The sequence below is a fragment of the Octopus bimaculoides genome, chromosome 23, assembly GCF_046866305.1.
Source record: "Octopus bimaculoides isolate indiv1 chromosome 23, ASM4686630v1, whole genome shotgun sequence".
In the NCBI taxonomy this organism is placed as follows: domain Eukaryota; kingdom Metazoa; phylum Mollusca; class Cephalopoda; order Octopoda; family Octopodidae; genus Octopus; species Octopus bimaculoides.
In genome coordinates this window covers 34,086,091-34,112,395 of record NC_142950.1, presented here as the reverse complement: position 1 = coordinate 34,112,395, position 26,305 = coordinate 34,086,091, and the positions used below count along the sequence as shown (strand labels likewise).

The 26,305-nt window shown below is 37.1% G+C and overlaps 1 protein-coding gene across 2 annotated transcripts in view; it reads left to right on the top strand.

Annotated features, from left to right (window-relative positions):
* Positions 1 to 7,346: 7,346 nt before the first annotated feature.
* LOC106876955 (uncharacterized) overlaps positions 7,347 to 26,305 on the top strand; it is a 70,042-nt gene continuing 51,083 nt past the window's right edge. For both annotated transcript variants that reach the window (XM_014925725.3, XM_014925724.3), the window contains exons 1-17: positions 7,347 to 7,448; positions 12,064 to 12,165; positions 13,797 to 13,889; positions 14,682 to 14,753; positions 16,394 to 16,453; positions 16,970 to 17,143; positions 17,702 to 17,792; positions 18,146 to 18,231; positions 18,536 to 18,607; positions 18,758 to 18,937; positions 19,598 to 19,664; positions 20,052 to 20,123; positions 21,154 to 21,251; positions 21,980 to 22,073; positions 23,089 to 23,271; positions 23,669 to 23,784; positions 24,670 to 24,869. In XM_014925725.3, coding sequence (XP_014781211.2) covers positions 7,368 to 7,448; positions 12,064 to 12,165; positions 13,797 to 13,889; positions 14,682 to 14,753; positions 16,394 to 16,453; positions 16,970 to 17,143; positions 17,702 to 17,792; positions 18,146 to 18,231; positions 18,536 to 18,607; positions 18,758 to 18,937; positions 19,598 to 19,664; positions 20,052 to 20,123; positions 21,154 to 21,251; positions 21,980 to 22,073; positions 23,089 to 23,271; positions 23,669 to 23,784; positions 24,670 to 24,869 — 1,841 coding nt within the window. In that variant the 5' untranslated portion in view covers positions 7,347 to 7,367. The remainder of the gene's footprint in view (positions 7,449 to 12,063; positions 12,166 to 13,796; positions 13,890 to 14,681; positions 14,754 to 16,393; positions 16,454 to 16,969; positions 17,144 to 17,701; positions 17,793 to 18,145; positions 18,232 to 18,535; positions 18,608 to 18,757; positions 18,938 to 19,597; positions 19,665 to 20,051; positions 20,124 to 21,153; positions 21,252 to 21,979; positions 22,074 to 23,088; positions 23,272 to 23,668; positions 23,785 to 24,669; positions 24,870 to 26,305) is intronic.

Here is a 26,305-nt window from a genome sequence, read left to right as displayed (position 1 = left end):
TGTGGTATGTATGGGTGCGCGCGCGTGTGCGCGCGCGTGTGCGTGTGCCTATGTGTGTGTGTGTGCGTGCGTGCGTATGTGTGCATGCCTATGTGTTGTTTGCATGAGTGTGTGCGTGTGAGTGTGTGTGCGTAGAGAGAGAGAAAGGTCAGACTGTGTGGGGGAGGGGGGTGTAAGCAATATGACCCGTAAGTAATGGAGCAAGGAGTGGGAGAGGTGGGAGTAGAGAGAAAACGACGATGGCGATGATGATGATGATGACAAAGGAAGAGGATAAAAGGAAAAGAGAAAAACAAGGAAGAAAAATATAAAAAGGAAGGGAACGAGGAGGAAGGGGAAGAAGAAGAAGAAGAAGAAGAGGAGAGAAAGGAGAAAAGGAGAGAAGAGGAACAGGTGAAAAAGGAGCGGAAGGGGAGGGGGAAGAGGGTGGTGTGGTGGTGGAGGAGACGAAAAAGAGGAAGAAAGAGAAGAAGGCAAGAATAAGCCAGTTTTTTTTTTATTCTTTTATTTCTACCTAATTTCTTTTCTTTCTTTTTTGGTGTTTTCGTCTCTTTTTGTGTTTCTAATCTCCTTCCTCCCACCCACCCCCGCCTCCAACACCCCCACCCCACCACCACCACCACTCCCACCTCCTATCTTAGCTTCTCCAGTTAAGATAAGAAGGGTTTTTTTTGTTCTTTTGTTTTGTTTTTCTAGGTGTTGTTTATTGTAGGTGAAACATGATAGCTGCAAAACACCAGCCTCGCGACTGCAACATGCACCATTGTCAAATGTCTGGAATTAAGATGGATCGTCACGGCTGGAATACTTTCAACTGTGGGTCTGCTCAATCAGACCTATGGTATAGAGCTAAACACTAACAATACCTAATATTCGAACCAATGAAGGAACCTCAATAACAATGTTTCTCAACTGGGCTCCATATGGCCACTAAGGGTTCATATAAGATTTATGGGGGTCCATGCAGATAAATAGTAAATTGGGAATCCACAATAGTATTTGACGGTCCCTGAATAAATGTTGCTTTAGATGTATGCGCTATGTATTGCAAGAAACAGCTGGGTTTCTTTCTCTAACATTTTACATAGTTCAACCTACACAAGTTAATGAGTGAAAAAGAAAACAGGAATTTTGAAAGAAGTTTCTATAGAACTAGTTTTTAAACAGAGAATGACTTTGAGGGGCCCACCAGAATAAAACAGTAACCAAAGGGGCCCATAGATTTAAAAAAAATGGTTGGGAACTCCACAAGAAACAGATAGGTTTCTTTCTCTAACATTTTACAGAGATCAACCTCCATTAGTTAATGTGTGAAAAGCAAAATACGAATTTTAGAAGAAGTTTCTATAAAACTAGTTTTTAAACGGAGAATGGCCATGGGAGTCTACCAGAATAAAATAGTAATCAAACAGGTCCCTAGATAAGAAAAATGGTTGAGAACCCCTGCTCTAAAATAACGCCAACACGACCGCCATAACCATTACTTTCACTACTGCCACTAACGCCACCACCACCACCATCATCATCACCACTTCTACCATCACCAACACAACCCTCATAACCGTTATTACTACCACCAATACCACCACCGCCGCCACCACCACCACCACCACTACTTCCATGATTAAGCTTGTACCTTTCACCTTAGCCCTAGGAGAGGGAGCGGTTTGTTGCAGACTGTAGTAAACAGGGGATACTGCTGCCGCCGCCGCCGCCGCCACCACCAACACAACTAATCTGACTCCCCCACCCATCACTTCAACACCACCACCACCACCACCACCACCACCACTTCCCATGAACTACAGTGAGTACGGTTGGACCCTTTCTCTCATCCTGAGGGTAGACAGAAGATTAAAATACTTCCACTGGCTTAGGTGGTGCCATATTTGGAGGTTATCACACACACACACACACACACACAGAGAAGTACAGCCATACACACACATACGCATACACATACACCACCACAAACATTTCCAATTGTTAAGTTAGCGTTAATAAGGTTTAATCCAAGGGGCTTTAAAAAGCCAACTGAACATTATCATACAATGACATAAGTAAACACAATGACGTTATGTTATCCGTAATGCGCAATAGAATCACTATTGAATCAAAACAGCCCATCTACGTAACAGACTTAATGTAAATACATCGTTGACAGACAAATTTACTGAGGTATTCATCCAGAGATAACATCTCTTATGACGTACTCGGGGCCGTCTAGCAGCATTATAGGCCCCCGGGATAATCAGTCTTGTGCTGCAACTGTACACTCAATCGGGGTCATAGCTCCACCTTCGTTTTTGTCGCCCACGAACACGTTTTCCATTTAGCCAGTCCTGAGGATGTGATGGATACAGAAGTTCTGAGTCTTGATAGCATGACCAAAATATTGCAGTTTTTTTCGCCGCCATCTGATCTTCGTCACCAGCCTTCGTTCTTCGACCATCTCCTCAGGACTAACCAGTTTGAGCCAATGGTCCTCAACACTCACCCTTAGCACGTTAGCTCGAACGTCGTCACCCACCCTTATGGTCCATGCTCTATATCCATAGATTGCCGCTCGTCAGACCAGTGTTTTTGATCTCGCTTGGTAATCCAGCCAAAAAGTCTAATGACGATTGATAGGACCCTAAAGAGTAGATGCCTGAGGACTCTACCCTCGTGAACCTCCTGAGGAGAGTTGGCGAAGAAGTTGGAAGGACGGAATGCCCACAGAGCCCACAGAGACACTGCTTAACAGGGTTTTTTGGTTGTTGTCGTGGTCGACATTTGTAGTTAAATGATCGAGAAGGAAATATTGATATGCTGCTATTATATTGCTGATAACTCATCATCAGCTTGACCTATTCGTTGATTGCGTAGTCTCTCCACATCGTATTGAGTAAACTCAGAGCTAATCTTCCTGCGCCAAGTCTTTATCTAATTTCCTGCTGGCAACATGGTGTTTGATTAAACGGCATCTGAATATGATTGGATACTGGGCGTTTACTGGTTTCAGATATTGATCAACCGCTTCGAAGATGTTCGACGATTATATCGATCCCCATACTTTGTCTGCTAATTCTTTTATCGATCTATAAGTGACGAATAGCAAAGTGTATAGAGATACAACAGATGCTGAACCAAAGGAAACTTCGACGCAATGAATGTCGATATATACCAAACAGGATTCAACGCAGAATCCCTCTTTCAAATTTCATTCGCAAGTTCTTTGAGCATTTCGAATCTATGGTAGAAAACCCTACCTTTAAATGCCGTGCAATGGGATCGAACTACAACGGGAACTTCTTTACTTGCCTGCTCCTATCTCTGAACAAAAATAAATAGTTATATGAGATTTCTAGGATGTAATTTGCGGTTCTTGCTTTATTTCATTATCCTACGTCTGACATAGTGTAGTGGCTAATTCTCCCCAATGCTTAGAAATATAAATGTTCCTTATTATAGGGTCACTAACTACTTAAGGTTAATTTCAGTTGAGAAGATTAGGGACGGAAGAGTTCTTTCCCTTGTGCATTGTCTTTAATTTTGTGATTTTTTTTTCGCCCCTTACTTGCTACAGTTACATTCCTTGATAGATTACGGTATCGCGGAGACCAGAAACTATTTCCAGGTCGAACCGTAATTTCTCTGCATTGAGATGTCACAGCTCTGGGACCATGGACTTGGGATTAGAACTGTCACAAGAAAGAATTCGCAGACAGATTCTTCAAGCCGAGCCAACCAGGAAGAGGCATATGGGGTTAGACAGAGAACGGTTGGATAACAACCATAATCTCTTTTGGGAATCCATGCCCCCATTTCTCTGTTTTATGGTTGGATGCCCTTCCTAACACCAATCACTTTACAAAGTGTACTGGTGCTTTTTGTGTGACACTGGCAAAGTGATTTTACGTGACACCAGCATGAGTGCCGTTTATGTGAAACGGGTACATTTTATGTGACACCGGTTCAAATCATTTTACACAGCACTGACATGGGCGCTTTTTACATGAAACTGACACGGGTATTTTTTATGTGACACTGGTTCAAATGCTTTTACGTAGCACTGGCACGCAATAAGTTTTACCATTGATTTCTGCTATGGGAAGAGAGCTGGGCGAGGAAAAATAGCGAGAAAATATGTGGAGATGAAATGGTTGTACTTCGACCAGGAGCTCCAAGACTGAGATAGTATAGCCCTTTTCCTTTAAGTTAAGACGATTACATATATATATATATATATATATATATATATATATATATATATATATATATATATATATATATATATATATATATACATATATATATATATATATAGAGAGAGAGATATATATATATTGGGTTGTCCGGAAAGTTCGTGCCGATTTTTAAAGGAAAGAAGAAGGTCAATAAATACTTGCCATTACATTTTTAATCAACCAAATATGAACCATTTTGTTGCACAATGCGTCTCCATTTTTCCTTTAACTTGAAAATACCATTTTCCCAGAATTGAGGTGGTTTCATGACAAATAAGTCGAAAGGTAAGCTACTATAAATCGGCACGGACTTTCCAGACAACCCAATATATATATTCTTAGTAGTCTTCCGTAATTGTAATGTTGGTAGTCTTCTATATATATTTTTTTTTTTACCTTAGTGAAAATCGTGCGAGTGTTAATATCAAAATTTACCGAAAATAAAACCCAGACGCAGAAGTAAAGTAGAATATGAGGACAGAAGGAAGAAGGAAAGTGCGAAAGAAAGAAAGAAACATTGTACGAGAAAATATATACTGAATTATTCAGGTGAATGAAATTGAGACGAAGATCATGGCAATAGAATGACGAAGAGTGTGGTGACAATGTAACAATGGGATTTCATGTATGGCGATCACTGAGCTTTAAGAGAAGAAAAATGTGAAAAAGAAAACTTGTTTTTAAATTGTATGGTTAGTGATATTGTTCGTCTGCACATGTGTGTGTGAATGTATGTATGTATGTATGTATGCATGTATGTATGTATACATGTATCTCTAAGAAAATAGTTCATCGAAAGTATGTGTATAGATAGACACACAGACACAGACAGACAGATAGGCAGGCAGACAGACAGAGAGATAGACTGACAGGCAGACAAACAGACAGATACATACATATATACATACACACACATACACAGCCACACACGCTTAGATACATTCAATGAGCTACGTTGTTAGAGACTGGAAGGCTATTTTTGAATGATAATTATATTTTTAATAATTTTTCTAACTCTTTTCCAGGAATATTTGTCATTCATTTTCCATTATCTATGGCTGAAGGTGCATAACCTCTTTAGAACTAGAGGAAGAAATACATAGCGGTCAGTTGGTTTCATAAGCAAAAAATATTTGTCCGTGCTGTGAGACGGGGGTTAGCGGGGCAGGATGATCTCCCTTATATCGACTCTAGCCATGATGAAATTTGAAGGAGCTGTAGTGGAACTATTCAACAAATGAGGGATTCCAAGTCTGAAGTAGAGAATATCTTAGATGAGGGTATTGACTGAATACCTCTTTCTTGGAGTTTAAAAAGGTCCCCAGGTCAAGCAAGTTTCTTAGGATTATTGCTTGCTCAGCCAAGCAAAGTTTACATCGTTGAATAGTCCCACCACAGCTCTTCCAAATATCTCCATGACTGGCTTCTTTCAGTTCCCATCAACCAAATCCACTCGCAAGGCTTTGGTTGGCCCAAGGGTATCAAAGAAAACACTTGCCCATGATTCCACACAAGGGGACTGAACCAAGAACCATGTGGTAGAGAAGTTCCTATACACATATATCCTAAGTACAAACATGACATAAGGTGACTAAGTATATCAAGGTACGAAGTACTGTGTATTATGATTTTTGCAACCTCATTGCTGCTTTATGGATCCTCTGACACTAACAATATAAATCTCTCTATGATATAAAGCATCCAATCCCAATGACATTGTTACATAAGCCTATACTCTTGTGTTTGGTGTTCAAACGTACAATACTTTATGCTCCACCCATTAAACACTTCAATGGATGTTTTGCTTTTTTAACAATATTGTAGTTTCGTCAACACTTGTTGTGCTTTCATTACTGTCTTATGGTTCATTCCGCCTGCAGAACAGTGTATCTGGCGATATCGGTTGGTGGCTTTTGTTTTGGGGTTTGAAGCTAACTTGAAGAAGGACTGGTCAGCTGTAGCTTCATCGTGGCTACCTCCTCTGGGTAGTCAAGCAACGAAACCAGGTGAGGCAGAAAAAAAAGTCGCTATAAACCTGGTAGACCTGCAAGAAATAGCAATCAAAACTATTGAGAAAAATTTAAGAAGGACGTGGATAACGTGTCCTAGATATTGATCTAAAATAATGACGCAATAATCACTGCTTGTATGTTGTTGATCATAGGTCTGCTCGTTCAGAGCTTACCTGGGGTTAAACAATAACAACAACCTTATCTTCAAGAGCCAAGGAAGAAGTCTTGACATCAGTGGTTCTCAACCATTTTTTTACCGATGGATGCTGTTGGTTCTTATTTTGCTCTACTGGAACCTCCATCACCATTTAATGTTTTTAAAAAAAAAACTCTTTTGTATTTTTATATTTTATTAGGAATTGAATTTTAAAAATTGTTTAAAATATCTTGTGTGTTGTAGAAGTAGCACTAGTTTATTGTAGATTTTAACCACGAAATCTTAAATAGATCCCCAATCTTAAATAGTGGACCCTGGTCGAGAACCACTGCTTTATATGGTTGTTCAACTTGCTAGAAATAGCAACCAAATCTCATTCATTTCATTCTATATAGTGTTTAAAAAAATAAGGACATGTTGGATAATATGATCCTATATATTCTCTCTGAAAAAAAAAACAGATGGTCATGGTTGAACACCTTTAATGATAGGTCAGCTGAATTATAGCCATCATTGTTTATATACAACTCTACAGTGATTCGAGAAACGAGTGTAGGCTGAACTAGGTTTAATCATTTTGGTGACTTCTTCAGGGGCCAACAACACTTCTCTAATGACACTCATTTATTACTGCAAAGTACATCTAATTAATTTTAATTAACTTACACACACAGTGCCAGCTAAAAAAATCTACTGGTTTATTTTCTAATATATTAGAATATCAAACTAGAACACTGTTGGGTCTCAGAAAATGAAAAGCAAGTCTCATCAGCTATGGCTCGTCTTACAAAGGGAAGTAAATCAGTGAGAGTAAATAACTGAGTTACCGTTCTTAATAATGCTCTCCCTTACACTTTCTCTCTCTCTCTTATTCCTTCTCTGTCTTTCTCCTATTCTATCTACCTTTCCCTCTCTCTATCATCATCTCTCTATCTGTTTTTCACTTTCACATGACATAATCCTGGCAAAATGGCGCCTCCGATGACACCTCCCACTGTTGCTGGGAGCAGTGGTCCGGCTTCAGACTCGAGCCAGCAACTGTCCAGCACGGTAAATATCGATTCTTTTCTTTCATTCAACAATTCTTTGATTCTGCTTTCTGAAATTTACCGTTGTTTCATGTCTACTGATGTAAATATCAAGCTGTGCGGATGTATACACAACAAGCTCAAGCTGCCAACCAGCTTATTACAAACTCACCGTTTATTGACCAGATGACCAACACATCAGCTTCTCAACAGCCATAGACGTTTCTTATGTTAATCTTATATCGTTACACTGCCGTAACACAAGGAAACAAATGATGTTTTCTTAACAAAGCCGCTGAAAGTCTACTTTCTCAAGGGTGCCGTCGTTTCACCTCGTTCAACTTTCATTCATCGTTTTTTGTTTGTGTTGTGAAGTGACGACAGACCCCATCTTTAGGATCCACCCACTGCTGTGTCTCTGTGATATTCTGTCGGGGTTAATGTTAATATACATACGTACGTACACGCACATACTTACAGTAAAGCAGCAAAATTATCCCGGAAATGTTACTCAGAGTTTCACGTACCCTTTTCGTCATACAGTTACTATATTTTCCACCTTGTTTTGTATTTATGTGCTCACGTGTGTGTGTGTGTGTGCAGTAACCATGAGAGTCCTTTCCTTTATTAATTATATTAAATATCCTGTATTCAGTACTTTTCTTCTTCTTCATAAATTCAGACGTGTATATATAAGCATTAAACAACCGTATATCACGCATTTAGAAGTTAATATATTGTTGATGTCCCACAGGCAGCCTTCCACGTCTTCTATCCAAACTGCTTCTTTCCTAATATTTGCACGCTGTCATTTATAGCTCTTCCACTTCGAGTTAAATAATTAAAAACGATATATATATATATATATATATATATATATATATATATATAAATAACGTCGGCCACTAACGTGGACAATTAATGCGCTAGAAATAGATCACATCTTGTGTCTATTAAGACCTAAATTGTTCTCAACATGAAATATAGCAGCATATCAAAACGTGAGCGGGCAAGACATTTAAAATCACCTAAAAAAGCATTCTTAAACAGGAACCGGTTAGATTTTATAATTTTATATATATATATATATTTATATATATATATATATATATATATATATATATATTTATATATATATATATATATATATTTATATATATATATATATATATATATTTATATATATATATATATATATATATTTATATATATATATATATATATATATATATTTATATATATATATATATATTTATATATATATATATATATATCTATATTTATCTATATATATATATATATTTATATATATATATATATATATATCTATATTTATCTATATATATATATATATATATTTATATATATATATATATATATTTATATATATATATATATATATTTATATATATATATATATATATTTATATATATATATATATATATATATTTATATATATATATATTTATATATATATATATATATATATATTTATATATATTTATATATATATATATATATATATTTATATATATATATATATATATTTATATATATATATATATATATATATATATTTATATATTTATATATATATTTATATATTTATATATATATTTATATATTTATATATATATTTATATATTTATATATATATATATATATATTTATATATATATATATATATATTTATATATTTATATATATATATATATATATTTATATATATATATATATATATTTATATATATATATTTATATATATATATATATATATATATATATATATTTATATATATATTTATATATATATATATTTATATATATATTTATATATATATATATATATATATATTTATATATATATATATATATATATATATTTATATATATATATATATATATATATATATATATATATATATATATATTTATATATATATGTATATATATATATATATATATATATTTATATATATATTTATATATATATATATATATATTTATATATATATTTATATATATATATATATTTATATATATATATATATATATTTATATATATATATATATATTTATATATATATATATATATATATATAAAGATATAACGACCTTTACTCTCACTCTCTCTATCTATTTGTCTATCTATCTATCTATCTATCTATCTATCTAAATTATCTTCTAAACAATTTTTGTTCTAACATACAACCGCTTCAAGTGTTCTAGTAGCAAGACATTAACTTCATAACTTCCTGCTTTACATTTCTACACGTTTATTTATATTTATATTTATATTTCCGTGCTTCTTTCTTGCTCTTGTGGCTTACTTGTTTATGCCATCCATGAAGATCTTAAGAATATTTCCCTGTCATGTTGTTATCTAGCTACAGACCAGCCTTAATCAAAACTGTGGCTACCTTGTGTTTTTGTTTGTCGCAGGTCGATTGACTACCCAAAATATCCGTCATTGGCTGTGAACACCACCCCTCTCGATACCAGTTATACATTGGTGATAGATATTTCAATTATCAATACATAACCGATAATGTTTCCAGTACTGGAAACAACTCTTTTGTTACCATATTTCTGTTGAGATGCTCTGTGTTTCTTCCAATTAATTTTAAATATAACAAAGAATTTAGTCAAATGACTTAGTTATCATTAAGCTCGTGTTAAGAACATAAATTGTGACTAAGGTTTGGAGGAAGATTTCAATGCAAAACTTTTAGAAAACAAGACATTTGTACTACAGGGCCAGATGGTTTCAAAAGAGTTAAAAGGCAAAAATTGATCCACACAAAAACTTAGCAGAATTTAGTTACATCAGTTTGTTCTGAGATCAAATCCTACCATGGTCAACTTCACCTTTCATTTTTCCATTCTGTTAAAATGAGGACCGGTTAATTTAATCAGCAATTCCCTTTCATGTCTTAAAATTTGTAGACTTGAACCTACATGAGAAAATGTTGTTAGTATTATTATAGGAAGTTGATAAGAAGGTGAGCTTGCCAGACAAAATGCTTTGTGGCATTTTGCCCATCTTTACATTCTTGATTGGCCTGGGACTAGAGTAGAAGACACTTGCTCATGATGCCATCTAATGGGACTGGACCCAGAACCATCATCATCATTTAACGTCCATTGTCCATGCTGACATGGGTTGGATGTTTTGACTAGGGCTGGTAAGCTGGAAGGCTGCACCAGACTCCAGTCTGATTTGACATGGTTTTCTATGGCTGGATGCCTTTCCAAACACCAACCACTCTGAGAGTATAATGGGTGTTTTTACATGCCACTGGTACAGGTGCCATTTGTGTGATACCAGTATCTGTCACAACTGTGATCTTGTTCAGCTTGATGGGTCTTCTTTAGCACAACATAATGCCAAAGGTCTCAGCTATTGTGGCTGCATATCAAATTTCTTACCATAGAGACTCATCTACACCAAAATTATGAAATAGACTCACCCAACTACTTGACTGGGATGAAGAGCAAGTTTGACCTCATTAGGATTTGAACTCAAAATGTAAAAGGTTTTGACTAAATATCACAAGCATTTTGTCCAACACTCTAACTGTCAAGAGACAGATTTACCATCCTCCAAAGGGCTTGGCACTTTCACAGACTTCCACACAGTTTCCATCTCATTCATTTCTGTTAAAAGGCTGTGATCGACCTGAAGCTATGGCAGAAAACACTTACCCAAGATACCACACAGGAAGAAGCTCAGAATTCTGAAGTAAAATTCTTAACCAAAAAGCTATGCATCCAAAGTTACCCCAACCATTAATCACATCATTAGTCTGTCGTTAGCTCTTATCACAGAAAATGAGTGTGTTATCAGTTACTTTTGCTCTTTAACATGTCGCTTGCCTAAATTAGATCATAATTACAATAATTAGCATATCGTTATCTATCAACATTTCCATTAAAACTCCCCAAAGACTTTATCATCATCATCATCATCATTGTGTCATTTGAAATTTCGTGTTGCTCTAAAATGGATAAACAGCTGATAGCTCAAAGTTCTGCAGATGAATGTTAAGCAGACTCTTCACTGCATGGTGAAGGTGCTACATTACAAGAATACGTGATCATAAGGTCACAAGTTCAAATCTCACATTTACGCCCATTCTGTTTATAGCACCTTCAGAACTTTGGAGATATTTCTATTCAAATAGAATCACCTCTAGAGTTCTGTAGGCTCTATAATCATAATGGACACAGATGTGAGATTTGAATAGGTAGACTTATACTAGACAACCTGGTTATACTTCTGCAGTTCACAAAATATTTTAACAACTTTTTTTTATATAATTCCTTATAATATTTAATTATAAAAATATAATAATAGGATTTTTTTAAACGTCAAAGGGCTATGAGGATCCAGGAGAATAAAATAGGAATCAAAGGGGTCTATAAGCAAAAAGTGATTGAGAATCACTGCCTGAATTTTAGACAGTAACAATTTAAAATTGTTGTGCACAGAAGAAACCAAGTCGGTTTCAAGTTGATTGATATGAAAACTGTTAAAGACTAACCCTGGAGATATTAATGTTATTAGATAAGCACATAAAATATCAGATGAGATGTAGGACAAAGGTTCACTTTTCTGTTTTGGTTTTTGTTGCAGAATGATGATTCCAGTGTTGGCCCGAAGGTGTGGGAGCGACCTTGGACTATTGAGGAAATCAAAGCTGCTGCAGGGAAATGGTCCCTTGCTGGTGATGCTGGGGTAAGAATTAAATTTTAATGCCACTCTATTCTAACTTGTTTTCTTTAGCGATCTTTGTTACGTGTGTAAAGATTAATACTTCATACTGATATCTCTGTTTAATATATGTTTAAAGATAATATGTGGTATTATTATCTGTTTGGTGTGTGTGTGTGTGTAAAGATAATACATAATATTGCTATGTGTATAAGGATAATATTTAGTATTGATATCTGTATTTAATACTAGCAGAAATACCCGGCTTTGCTCGGGTTAAAGAGAATAATGAAATCTAAAAACGCTGTCTAGACTACGCAACCCTCAACTGTTAGTAGCTACGATACCATATTTCTACATTAATAACTCTCCAATCCATGCCAGCATGGAACATAGACATTAAGTGGAATGCCAGTCTCTCATCTGGGAAGACCTTGAAATCAATGTTACCAACTGGGGACTATGTGTGTCGCAGTGATAATAAAAAGACTCTGCAACGAAATAATTTTACTCAACACTTTGCAAGTGAATCAGTGGAGGCAAAGATGCGTCTCATTTACTTGACAATTTATGCACCACATTGCAGAAATCACAATGAAAGTATATCTGAAAGGGTAGTCTTACACTGTTGTACCGTTGAATTACAATATAATGCTCATCTGTTATGTTCGGGTTAAAATTTCATCAACATCAAAAATATATGAATTTTCATGGGAGTTATGGCCGTTATGCATAGAATATAATTTCCAAATTTCATAAAGATCCGTTCAGTACTTTTGACGTAGTTTTGGATAAGAAAACAAATGACTAATGTGTGTGTTTGTGTGCATGTGTATGTGTGTGATGGGTGTATATATGTATAGATATCTGTATGCATGTATATATATGTATATATGTGTACATATTACATGTACATCTATATATATACATCTACACATATGTATACATATACATGTATGCATATAGATCTATATCTATATCTATATATATATATATCTATACATATACGTGTACATATACATCTATATGTATACATATACATCTCTCTCTCTCTCTTTCTCTCTTTCTCTCTCTCTGAAAGTATCTGTCATTACAGTATCGAAATCTGATTGTTTCAGTTAGTGGAATAACGTGTATATATACATCTATATGTATACATATACATCTCTCTCTCTCTCTCTCTTTCTCTCTCTTTCTCTCTTTCTCTCTCTCTCTGAAAGTATCTGTCATTACAGTATAGAAATGTGATTGTTTCAGTTAGTGGAATAGTTTAATTTTTAAAGTGAAAGTATTTGACATGAGTGTTTTTGTTTCACTTTTGACACGTAATACTTAAATAGTGGAGGAGATATTATGTTGCCGTGGGCTTGAACTCTGCAAGAAGTTAAAAGTTTTTTTTGACTAAAACACAACTGGAACCCTAAGTAAGGCATCTGTAAAATTTGAATGAAATTGGTTGCGTAGTTCTCGAGTTTTAGGGATTCACACAGACAGACACACAGACACACATTCTCATTTTTATATATATAGATAATGTGTAAAGATTAAGGTGGCAGAATTATTAGCATGCCTGGCAAAATGCTTAGCCATCCGTCTTCATGTTCTGAGTTCAAATTCTGCTGAGGTTGACTTTGCCTTTCATCCTTTGTCAACAGCTGCTGCTCCATCTGCAGAACTTCTCCCAGACTATTTTATCAAAGACTCATGAGATTGAGAACCAGGTGAATAAACTGGTCAATGAAACCAAGGTACGGTACACACTTAGATCTTTTCTTTTTTGTATTTTGCCTTCTGTACTACTATTGTTGTACCTCTGTATTACTTCATTACCAAAGTATGATACACACTTGGAGAGGTCTTTTATTTTTTCCTTGCCATACTGTATGCCATTGTACTGTGTAATACAGCTCTGTCACTGTAGTGCTGTTGTGTACTCTGCTGTTGCACCATACTATACTACAACTGTATTACCATAAGAACTTATTGTCCACAGCTTCAACCATATCTCCATTCTCACTCACAAGTCTCCACTCACACTCGGCAGTCCACATTCTCACACTCACCAGTCTCCATTCACAATTACCAGTCTCCACTCACATTCACTGTTCTCCACTCTCACTCACTAATCTCCATTCACACTCACCAGCCTCCATTCACACTCACAAGTTTCCACTCACTCACCAGTCTCCTCTCACACTTACCACTCTTCATTCACATACACCAGTCTCCATTCTCATTCCCCAGTCTCCACTCACAATCACCAGCATCCACTCACATTTACCAGCCCTTCACTCACACTCGCCAGTTTCCACTCACACTCACCAGTCTGCATTCACACTCACCAGTCTCCACTCACACTCACTAGTCTCCACTCACACTCGCCAGTCTCCACTCACACTCGCCAGTTTCCACTCACACTCGCCAGTTTCCACTCACACTTGCCAATCTCCACTTACACTGACCTGTCTCCACTCACACTCACCACACTTCACATCTCAACCAGAGCATATCTCATGCAGTCTTTGTTCTCTCTCCCTCAGAGTACCGGAGTCAAAGTGAATAATGTCTTCAATGATTTCATTATGCTGGCCAACTCACAGTTTGTGGAAAACGTAATGTATCCTTAATCCTTTAATCTTTTTCTTAATCTCTATTTTTTCTACTTCTTTTTTTTCCTTTATGGACATAGAGGTACATGGAAAAAAAAAACACGCATACATCATCATCATTTAACATCAAAGCCAAAGTATTTATCAAGAATAGTTTGACTGTGACTTTGAAGTTTCGGCCTGCTTATCCTTCAGCGGACACAGTCCAAAACTTCAGAGTCACTGTCAACACCCCTCCTTTCTGTTGGGAGGCACAAGCACTTTCACACACATGTATACACACGATCTGAAGCTCCACCTGCCCAATTCAATCACAAGGTTTCAGTCAGCCCAAGACTATAGCAGAAGACACTTGCCCACAGTGCCATTCAGTGGGACTGAACCTGAAACCATGTCGCTGAGAAGCAAGCTTCCTAACCATTCTTGTGAAAGAATAATAAATATATGCTCCACAAAAAGTATTGTGTAATCTTTCAGTTTAATGTAAAATTGTTTTTATTATAACTTGACATAGAAAATAAACATCATCATCATCATCATCATTTAATGTGCATCCTCCAGGCATGCATGGGTAGGACAGTTGATGGGAGCTGGCCAGATAGAAAAAGTACCCTAGACTATTATGTTTGCTTTGGCAGGGATTTTACAGCTGGATGCCCTTCCTAATAACACAGCGTATATATATATATATATTTGTGTTTGTCCCCTTGCCATTGCTTGACAACCAATGCTGGTGTGTGTAGGTCCCCATAACTTAGCAGTTCAGCAAAAGAGACTGATAGAATAAGTACCAAGCTTAGTAGAAGATAAGTCTCGGGGCCAATTTTGGTCAAGTAAAAACCTTTAAGGTGGTGCTCCAGCATGGCCACAGTCAAATGACTGAAACAATTAAAAGAATTTAATCTCATTTAGTGGTTAGCTGTTGTACAAAACATTGGAAAATCAACAACTCATCAATCAACTGAAGATTCACTTTGACCTACTTAAACCGCCTAGGACTCACATTCCATACTTAAACCTCAGGTCAGGATAAGATCAACTGCATAGTAATGTTTATAGCCATATCAAGTTTCTAAATCTCCTTCTCACTTTTTTTTTTTGTCTCAAAAACCATAGTTGCCTAGCGAAAGAATGTTAGGCATTCATGAATGCTTTCAAGTTCACTTTGAACCACATCAGTGAACAGACTTTGAATAAAGTTGCAGAGTCAAAAAAATAGCTGGAGGCAAATGAAACTGTTAGTTCTTTATGCAACAGAAACCTGTGTTGGTCATATTTAAGCCAAATATTCTGTATAATTGATTAGGAACCAAAAATATGCAAGATGTGCTAATCACCATATTCATTGCAGTTGTCTTATATAGTCCACTCACTCTCATGAGTGGTTGGCATTAAGAAGGGCTTCCAGCCATAAAAATCATACCAAAGTATAGACAGTGGAACTTGGTGCAGTCCACTGGCTTACCAGTTCCTGTCAAACCATCCAACACGTCTTCACTAGCATCTTCCTCACCATCACTGCATCTTTCATCACCACCACCATCTTCATCGCCATCATTGTCGCTCTCACCACCACCATCACCATTCTCGCTACTATCAACACCATCACCATAGTCTTACCATATTCTTCGATCTTCTTTCAGCGTGTTTATGATGATGATGTCAGTGGAAAAGAAACAGCAAACAACAACAATAAGGAACCGGTAAGTAATCAGAAAAATATTCTCCACATTATGGTTTGGCTTCTTTGAAACACAACCTTTTGTTCTATTTTGTTTTAAATCTTCTTTTACTTGTTCTGTTTTTCTTTTTTGTTTTTCATCCTTTCAGGCTGAATAAAATATGCACCAGTTATGCATTGGGGGTGAATGTACTTGATTAACCCTCTTCCCTCCCAAATTTCAGGGCTTGAGCCTATAGTAGGAAGGCTTATTACAACCGCCTTAGCGAAGGCGGAGGTATTGTTTTCAGTTGTGTTTGTTTGTTTGTCCGTGGACAAGATATCTCAAGAACCACTGGATGGCTTTGCTACATGTTCATCTGTTGGAACTGTGAGAACAGTCGAATTATTCTGCATAAAGGGTGACTCGTGACTTGTATGGTCACTTTGCTTAATTAAAGTGAAGAAGACTTGTGCCCCATAAACCTCACTTTCTTGTCTGTCACCATCTTCAATCCAGTGGTAAGACCATTTTACAAACGTCCTTTGTTTGTTGTAGGAAATGAGTAAAGAAGAAAGAGAAGTAATGATGGTCCAGAAAATTGCTCAAGCTGTCAATTCAGGTCTGAATGTTATTGATGAGTCATTTGAAAAACTTGATACCAATGCTGGGAACTCTGAGTCAGAAGATGATGATGCTGCCTATACTGTGGATCCAATCTTTGAAGCAAAGGTAAACACACACACACATACACGCCTATATATATTTATATTAATCTGAATATACAGTATTATAGATCCATTTCATCCAATCTTACCAATTGATTTCCATATGTGCCCTCTCTGAGGAATGTGTGATTTAGTTAACTCCCCTGTTACCAGTGTGAAACTGATTGATAAGATCAGCTGAAATGGATCTGTAAGACGGATTCTTCAAGTGAAGTCAACCAGCAAGAGACCTAGGGAGTAGACCAAGAATGAGATGATTGAGTAATATCCGTAGTCTCCGTTGTTCAGGCTTGGGAATCTAACCAGAAAGTAAAGTATAATGATAATTGCTTCTGGTAGAACCCTCCTTGGAATAGTGGACGGAAAAGATGGGCAGATGGGACAGATACCAAATATGACCGCTTGACCTTAAAATCATACGAACTTTCATCTGACAAGTTAGTTCTAAATACTGGTTCTCAAAAAGGTTGTTTTTTCTTTGTTAATTTTACCTACTCTCTATTTTCTGTATGTGTAACTTTTCTGATTTCTTTTTTTTTTTTGTAATTCTTTACTTTGACAGGATCCTTACATACATCGGCCACTTCCATTCCTAATTGGTAGCAATGATTTCATGCGAGATGACAATGTTGGCCTCATAGAGATTTTCTCAGGTAAGTTTCAAGGAATAAACTGATGGTGGTGGTGGATGTTGAAATCAGTTGACCATTGGACAAAATACCTTGTGGTTTTCTTTTTAGTTAAGTTACTTTCCATCATAAACTCAAACTCCACATCTTCCTAGATAGATTTACTTTCTATACTATTGCATTCACTAACATAGCTAGAGGTGGCGTGGAGGAGGTGGTGCACCCCGGGGCAGCACCAGTTTTGGGTCTACTGTAGGTTACAAGCCTGTATAGGCTGCAATTGAAATCAAAGTTTATTTTTTTTTGTGTGTGTGTATTATATTCCCGTCACTTTGTCTCATTCTCTCTTTACCTCTCTCTCTCCCTCTCCTTATCAGAAGAAGATGATGGTGAAACTGACCATGGCAGCTTGAGTGATGACTCCGAACCTGAGAAGGGTAAACTGGACCAGATTGAATCTGAGGTAAGTTTGAGGTAAAGAAAATGGAGACTCAGTGTGTGTGTGTGTGTATGTGCACAGGTGTGCATGTGCATACACACACATACACACACATCCACACTTTTACTTCACATGCATATATCACATCACACTCCATGTACACATATGACACACCTCTACACACGCATATATTACATCACATTCCACACATGAACACACATCCTGTTCCACTCACACATACGCTCCACACAAATACACACACACACACACATCACTCTACACTCACACAAGCCACACAAGAGTAATTTCTCTGTTCTGTATTTGTCAGTACACTGATGAAGATATGGACTATGATGATACTGCCCCTCCACCCAAGAGGAAGAGCACCAGGGCAACTGAGGTAGGTCAACCTGTTCAGTTTGGATTTCTTAATTAGATAACTAATCTGTATGTAAAGATGTATCTCTTAATTAAATTACCAATCCATGTGTAACAACCCATCTCTTGACCAATCTATGTAATTAACAATTGAATGTTCTTTTGTTGACAGTCAACCTACGATTCAGAGGACAGTGATGGTGATTTGTTTGGAACTAAAGATTCCCAGAGTGGATCTGACGATGAGGAAGACGACAGCTTTGAGAAGAAGAGCAAACCAAAAGCTGACCGCAGTTTTAGTGATGAAGATGAAGAGGAGGAGGAGAATGAAGACAAAGGAAGTACTCCTGAGGTAATTTTTCTTTCCTCTGCAACAAGAGCAAAGCTAAGGAGTATAACAAGGCTTTCAAAATACTCTGTCAGGCATGGCTGTGTGGTAAGAAGCTTTCTTCTGAGCCATATGATCCCAGGTTCAGTCCCACTATGTGGCACCTTGGACAAGTGTCTTCTACTATGGCCTCAGGTCAATCAAAGCCTTGTGAGTGGATTTGGTAGACGGAAACTGAAAGAAGCCCATCATATATATGTATATATCTATGTGTGTGAGTCTTTATGTCTGTGTATGTACCCCACCACTGCTTGGCAACTGGTGTTGGTGTGTTTATGTTCCCGTGACTAAGTGGTTCAACAAAAGAGACAAGTCCTGGTGTCAAATACAAGGAGAATGTGAACGAAGACTGGATCTTTGAATTCACCGATTCCACATTGCTGGTAATTAGATTCTGGTAATTCCTTCCAGTCTTTTCTAATTGCAATCAATGAATAAAAAGAAGGTAAAGAAGCTATTTTAAGTGTGAGGTATCAACGGTCCCAATCTAAAGCATACTATAAGGACCGGATACTATAAAACAAGCATGTAATTCCCTTCACCTGTTGTTAGAGTTAGGGCGTGACACATATTTCTTCTCTTAATTCCATTCACGATGTAAAGTTTGGTTTTTCTTCCTTCTAGAAGCCATTCAACAAGAGTAGTCTCCAGGCTGAGCTTGCGGCCAGACTAGGAGTTCCAGAAAGAAAAGGTCAGTTATTTCATCATTTTTTATTATTATTATTATTATTATTATTATTATTATTATTAAGGTGGTGAGCTAGCAGGATCATTAGCACACCAGGCGAAATGCTTAGCGGCATTTCGTCTGTTATTACATTCTGAGTTCAAATTCCGCCGAGGTCAACTTTGCTTTTCATGTCGTCCAAACTTCCAAAGTGAGGGCTTACTGATACATAAATTGATGTATAGAGTTTAAACATGATGTGAAAACATTCAAATATCATCATTGTTAGTCCAAATCCTGCTGCACTTCACGTGGAATTTTGGGCCTGAAAAACTTGTATGCCAGAAAATATGGTATGTATGATTATACATACACAAGAAATGAACCATTTATCTTCTTTTTTACCTCCAGATTCAACTGCCAGTAATTCACAAAAAAAGAAAACAAAAGCCAGAAAGAACACTGTTAAAGAACCTACACCAGGTACAATAAACACTTTTGTTGCTGCTGTTGTTACTTAGTCCTGAGTCAGACTAGATCCAACCAGACATACAATCAAAAGCATTCCAACCATGGCCATCTCATATGAAGTTACAATAGACCATATTATGGAATATATCCTTCTGTATTTGAGATGGTAGGGTGTCATTTGAAGGGTACATGGCTGCTATTTCTTGCAGGTAACCGCATAAAGGTTTCCTGTTATTGTTTACACTCAGGGCAGGTCTGATCAAAGGCATTCCATTTATGACCATCCTGTTATTTTTATTGATACATAAGACCATCAGAACTGTCTGGTCTTCTTTAAAGTAATAGGGTGTTCTTTGAGGGATATATAACTGCTATTTCTAACAGGTCCAACAACCACTGAGGCTTCCTCATGAGTTTCTTTTACTGTTGCTGTGTAACCTTAGGTCAGCTCCTGGGGCTCATTTTAATCAGTTTTAAATTTAATTAAAAATTCAGTTTCTTAAATTAATTCCAACAAGCAAAATAACTAATGTTTGTCAACATTGCTGTTCCATATGACTCGACGTTACGACCATTTTTTAACCCCAAGAGAATGCCTCCTCTAGCTGGTTATCAATGCAATCTGCACCCGATATATATTGGAAGCAGGGGAACAAACTCTTACCATCTTCTAGCAGCTTGACAGAACCACCAAACCAGCCGGTTACAGCCTATTTTTGTCCATCCTCAGTAGTGGATACCTGTCAGCTAGAGAGAACAGTAGTTCATTCCAGCTCACAATATATAGAAAACCAAGTGACACACAGTCACTGATCTTGCAACAAGCAAAATGATTAATTACAAAACCTCTATAAGAGATGAAAATAGTAATCATGCTGTGAAGTAATGTTTGTCACCACTTCAACATGGCTGCTCCATACAAACCAATGTTACTAACATTTTTAACCCCAAGAAGGGATCATTTTTTATTGTTTCTCTATTATTTATGTTTATTTCTTAAAATTTTGTTTCTGGCATTTTTTTTTCTTCTCTTTCTCTGCAGCCATAAACCATTTTGGTGGTTTTCCTGAAGAAGATAACTCAGCCTTTGATGTGTTCCCTGCTAAAAAGGGTCTCTTTTCTGATAATGATAATGAAGAGGTAAGTAGAAAGAGCTGACTGCTGTTGGCTGGTAACTAGCACATTGCTTTTGTTCTCTCTCTATCTCTCTCTCTCTCTCTCTCTCTCTCTCTCTCTCTCTCTCTCTCTCTAAAAATGTGTGTCGGGTTGCTCTTACACTTCTGGTAACGTGTAACTCCGTACAACCTGTTGTATGCTCAAGTCGTCAGTGACTTAACCAGCAACCCAACACCAAGCTTGCTGGGTGAGGTGGGTGATTTTTGGACACCCTGTGGGATGAACAACAAGATTCATCAAAGGGCAGAGAAACCCAGAAAAGCAACAGCCATCAGTGCTTAAAGCATTGGACTCACAAGCATGAGGTAGTGAGTTCGATTCCTGTACCAGGATGTGTGTTGTGTTCTTGAGCAAGACACTTTATTTCTCGTTGCTCCAGTTCACTCAGCTGTAGAAATGAGTTGCAACATCACTGGTGTCAAGCTGTATCAACCTTTGCCTTTCCCTTGGATAACATCAGTGGCATGGAGAGAGGAGACTGGCATGCATGGGCGACTGTTGGTCTTCCATAAACAACCTTGCCCAGACTTGTGCTTCAGTGGGTAACTAACCACTGAGTCATAGATGACAGTAGCTGCTACTATAATACAAAACACAATGTTAATGATGTGTAGTATTTCCAATTGTAGTCCTGATCACCAACAATTTGTGCTTACTTGTCCTCACTATGTGACTGTTTCTTTTTCATACAGGGTGGGCTTTTTGACGACATTCCACGTAAACCTTCCATAGATCAATCTAAAAAAACACCACCATCTCATGGCTTCAGTGATGACGAAATTGATGGTAAGTGTTCAGTTTTTTGTATAATCTAAATGAGTGGCCTGGAGGCAGTAGACAAAATTTGAGAACTGTGGCATCTCAATTGCATACACTGTATTTTTCTTCAGCTCAGCAAGCTTCCTGCAACAGCAGTGAATGTTTTATTCAGTTTCCTATATACCAAGGCTTGAATTTTATTTAAGCAGGTGATAATTGGGTACACAGCATTAACAAGCCTCAAGAAAGGCAAAACATGTCTATTGTTCTTCTTAGTCACTGCAGGAACAATATTCATCTCATTCTGATATATGCTGGGTTTTTAACACAAGTCTGTGAAGAGATTTTATCTCACGCAATTCCACAGCTGCATGCCTTCTGGCAATATGTACATATTTAGCATGATACACAGATGGTGATTTTAATTTAATGCTGTTCCAATTGCATGCACCAAGTTGGTGTGTGTGTGCAGATATCATCATTATTTTTATGTCCATTTTTTTTTCTATGCTAGCATGAGTTGGACAAGGCTTAATAAGACAGTATTCAATAGTCAGATGTTCTTGTCAGACTGCAGTTATGCTGAGGCCCCAGATTGAAGCATTTTAGTTAAACAGATCAAGCCCATTCCATTTTTTTTTTTTTTTTTTTGAGCCTGGGACTTATTCTGTCAATCTCTTGCTGTACCGCTGAATTATGGGGACATAAACACACCAACACTGGTTGTCGAGTGGTGGTGGGAGACACAGACGCGTGCAAGCACACACATACACACACACACACATATGACAGGCTTCTTTCAGTTTCTGTCAACCAAATCCACTTACACTTTGGTCGGCCCAAGGCTATATATAGTAGAAGACACTTGCTCAAGGTGCCACGCAGTGGAACTGAACCCGGGACCATGTGGTCGGAAAACAAACTTCTTATCACACAGTCACACCTGCATGTGTGTGTGTGTGTGTATATATATATATATATATATATATATATATGTATATCCCAATGCATACTAACCTCTGTGTTTTCTTTATGATGACAGATCTATTTTCACCAACCAATACAAGCAGCAGTTCTCAGAAACCAAAGAGCCACAGATCTAGTATTGTGTCAGCCACCTCTGAAAAAGGTCTGTTTGATGATGATGATGATGACAATGAAAGGGAGGAGGATAAGAATGCTGGTTTATTTACCAGTAGTGGCTTCAAACCCCAACCAAAAGATGGTAAGCAATGATTTCTGTCTACTTAACTCTCCATACCTCTTATTCCATTACTCTTTTTATCTCTCTCTCTCCCTCTTTCTCTTGTTATATATATGTGTGTGTGTATATATATATATATATATATATATATATATATAATGTGTGTGTGTGGAGGCACAATGGCCTAGTGATTAGAGCAGCAGACTCACAGTTGTAGGATTGCGGTTTCGATTCCCAGACTGGGCATTGTGTGTGTTTATTGTGCGAAAACATGTAAATCTCCACGAGGCTCTGGCAGGGGTTGGTGGCGAACCCTGCTGTACTCTTTCACCACAACTGAAAGGACAAGCCTGTATGTGTGGAAAATTCTGCAGTGATGGTCATGTTATTTAATTTTTGTTTGTTTATTTATTTTCAGATTTACCAAAATCTAAGCCAGTGAGCAACCTCTTTGGAGACAATGATAGCGAGGCCAGCGATGATGGAGATTTGTTCAGTAATATTACTGCAAAGAAACCAATTGAAACAAAGCAGGTAGGTCTTGTTTTGATAAATACAAATAGGGTCAAGTGGTTGAGAAATTCAGTACATAATTGTAAGGTCCCAGGTTCATAGTAAATATCAAAAGAACCTTAACCTTTTCATAAACATATTACTAACGATATTCTTTGTGCATTTAAAGTAATTAAAGCACAGGCATGGCTGTGTAGTAAGAAGCTTGCTTCTTAACCACATGGTTCCAGGTTCAGTCCTGCTGCGTGGCATCTTGGGCAAGTGTCCTCTACTATAGCTGTGAGTGGATTTGGCAGATGGAAACTGAAAAAAGCCCTTCGTATTTATGTATGTGTGTGTGTGTCCTTGTGTCTGTGTTTGTCCCCACCACCGCTTGAGAAATGATGTTTCTGTGTTTATATCCCCCATAACTTAGCAGTTCAACAAAAGAAACTGATAGAATAAGTACCAGAAGTCCTGGGGTCGATTTATTCAACTAAAACCCTTCAAGGCAGTACCTCAGTATGGCCATAGCCAAATGAGTGAAACAAGTAAAAGAGTAAAAGATAAAGAAATGGATTAACATGGATTTTGGCATTATTATAGCTGAGAGGTTACTCAGAGTTTCACATTCTCATTCATCACAACTGTCATCACTTTTTTTTTAATAAAAAGTACATTACTCTACCTTTGGTATTTGAGTACTATTTTTTCCATCTTGTTTTGCACTTATGTGCTCACCTGTGTATATATATATATATATAAAACATAGGGTAAAAAATCATATATTAATTAATATCGATTAATTACCAGGAAGCTAGCACATTTAAAGAACCAGAATCATTAACTGTCCACTTTAGTGGTCAACGTTATATATAAAAATATATATATATATATACAATGGATTTTTATTTATTCTTTAAACAGACTGGAGACAAAAGGGATCCAGTAGACAGCAAAATGTCTGTCAGCACCTCGAAGCCTGTACGGTCTGAATCCTCAACATCATCCTTGTTAAGCAAACCTTCTGAGACCGTAAAGCAAAGTCCACTTCAGTCCAGTGACAGCCTCTTTGCTGACAATGATAATGACGACCTGTTCCTTTCGAAACCTGTGCCCAACACACAGTGAGTAAATTTAGTACCCTTTACCTTTCTCTCTCTCTTCTCTCTTCCCCTTTGTTTCTCTCCTTTATTTCTTCACTTTCACTTTCTCTTTCACATTTCATTTGCACCCTCTTCCTCCTTACTCTCTTTCACTTCCAGTTTTCCCTCTCATTTGTTCGTTTCTCTCTTTTACTCTCTATAACAGTGGTTCTCAACCTTTTTTAATATCTGGGGCAGATCCAAAAGCTGTTTTTGTTTTTAGGGGGCTGCACCAAAATAAAAGTAAAGCATTTGGCAATTAAAAAAAGATTTATATTTATAAAGGCCTCACAGAGGCAATGACAAATGACCGAGACCTTTGGCAATATGCTGGGCTTCAGGAGAAGACCCATCAAGCCAGGGAAATCATAGTTGTAGTAGATACAGGTATCACGCAACTGGTACCCATGCTAGTGGCATGTAAAAGCACCCATTACAGTCTCGGAGTGGTTGGCATTAGGAAGAGCATCCAGATGTAGAGACCATGCCAAATTGGACTGGTGTATGGTGCAGCTTACCAGCTCTGCTCAAACCATCCAACCCATGCCAGCATGGACAATAGACGTTAAATGATGAAAGGGAAGACCATCAAGGGCTGCCTGAAGAATGCTTGAGGGACACATGTGGCCCTGGGAACCATGGTTGAAAACCACTGCTCTATAATCTCATGTTTTCTTCTTCCTGTTTTGAAACTCTATTCAGACATCAAATGTGTGTATATATTTCGTTTTTGTACTTGGTTTGCAAGATTCTTTATGTGAATTTGTGTGTTGAAGCATATTTTATTGTGTCTGGGGAGAGTCAGTAAAAATAAATAAATGAGCAGAAATTGGACCAGTAAGTGTTAAATTAATAAGGCACTAAAAGAGAATGACTTTCCCCAGACACAATAAAATGTATATATATATGTTACAAAGATATTGCAGCCACAGAAATACCAGCCTATTATAGGCCACAGGCTCTGAAATTTTGCAGGAGGGGGTAGCTAATTGATTATATTGGTTGCAGAGCTCAGTGGGCAAAAGTTTGAAAACCCCTGCATCACATCACATCACATCACATCACATCACATCGTTTATATATGTTCCTCAGATCACATTATGCCACAGTCCGTTATTTCTTCATTCATCACATAACAACCACATGACATCAAATTTGCTTCACATTGCATCATATTGCGTCACATCACATCACATGACAAGACATTACAACTTCATTGTGCGCAAGAATTTTAGTAAGACAAATGAAATGAATCCTTTGTAGCGACAGCAGCAGCGGGGGAAGTGATGCTGGTGGCGGTGGTGATGCTAATAGTAGTAATGCTTCTGGTGGTGGTGGCAGTGGAGAAGCCACCCACGATATATATGAAACATTGTGTAAATAACCGAAAACAAATGGCTCTATTTTTACTGTTGTTG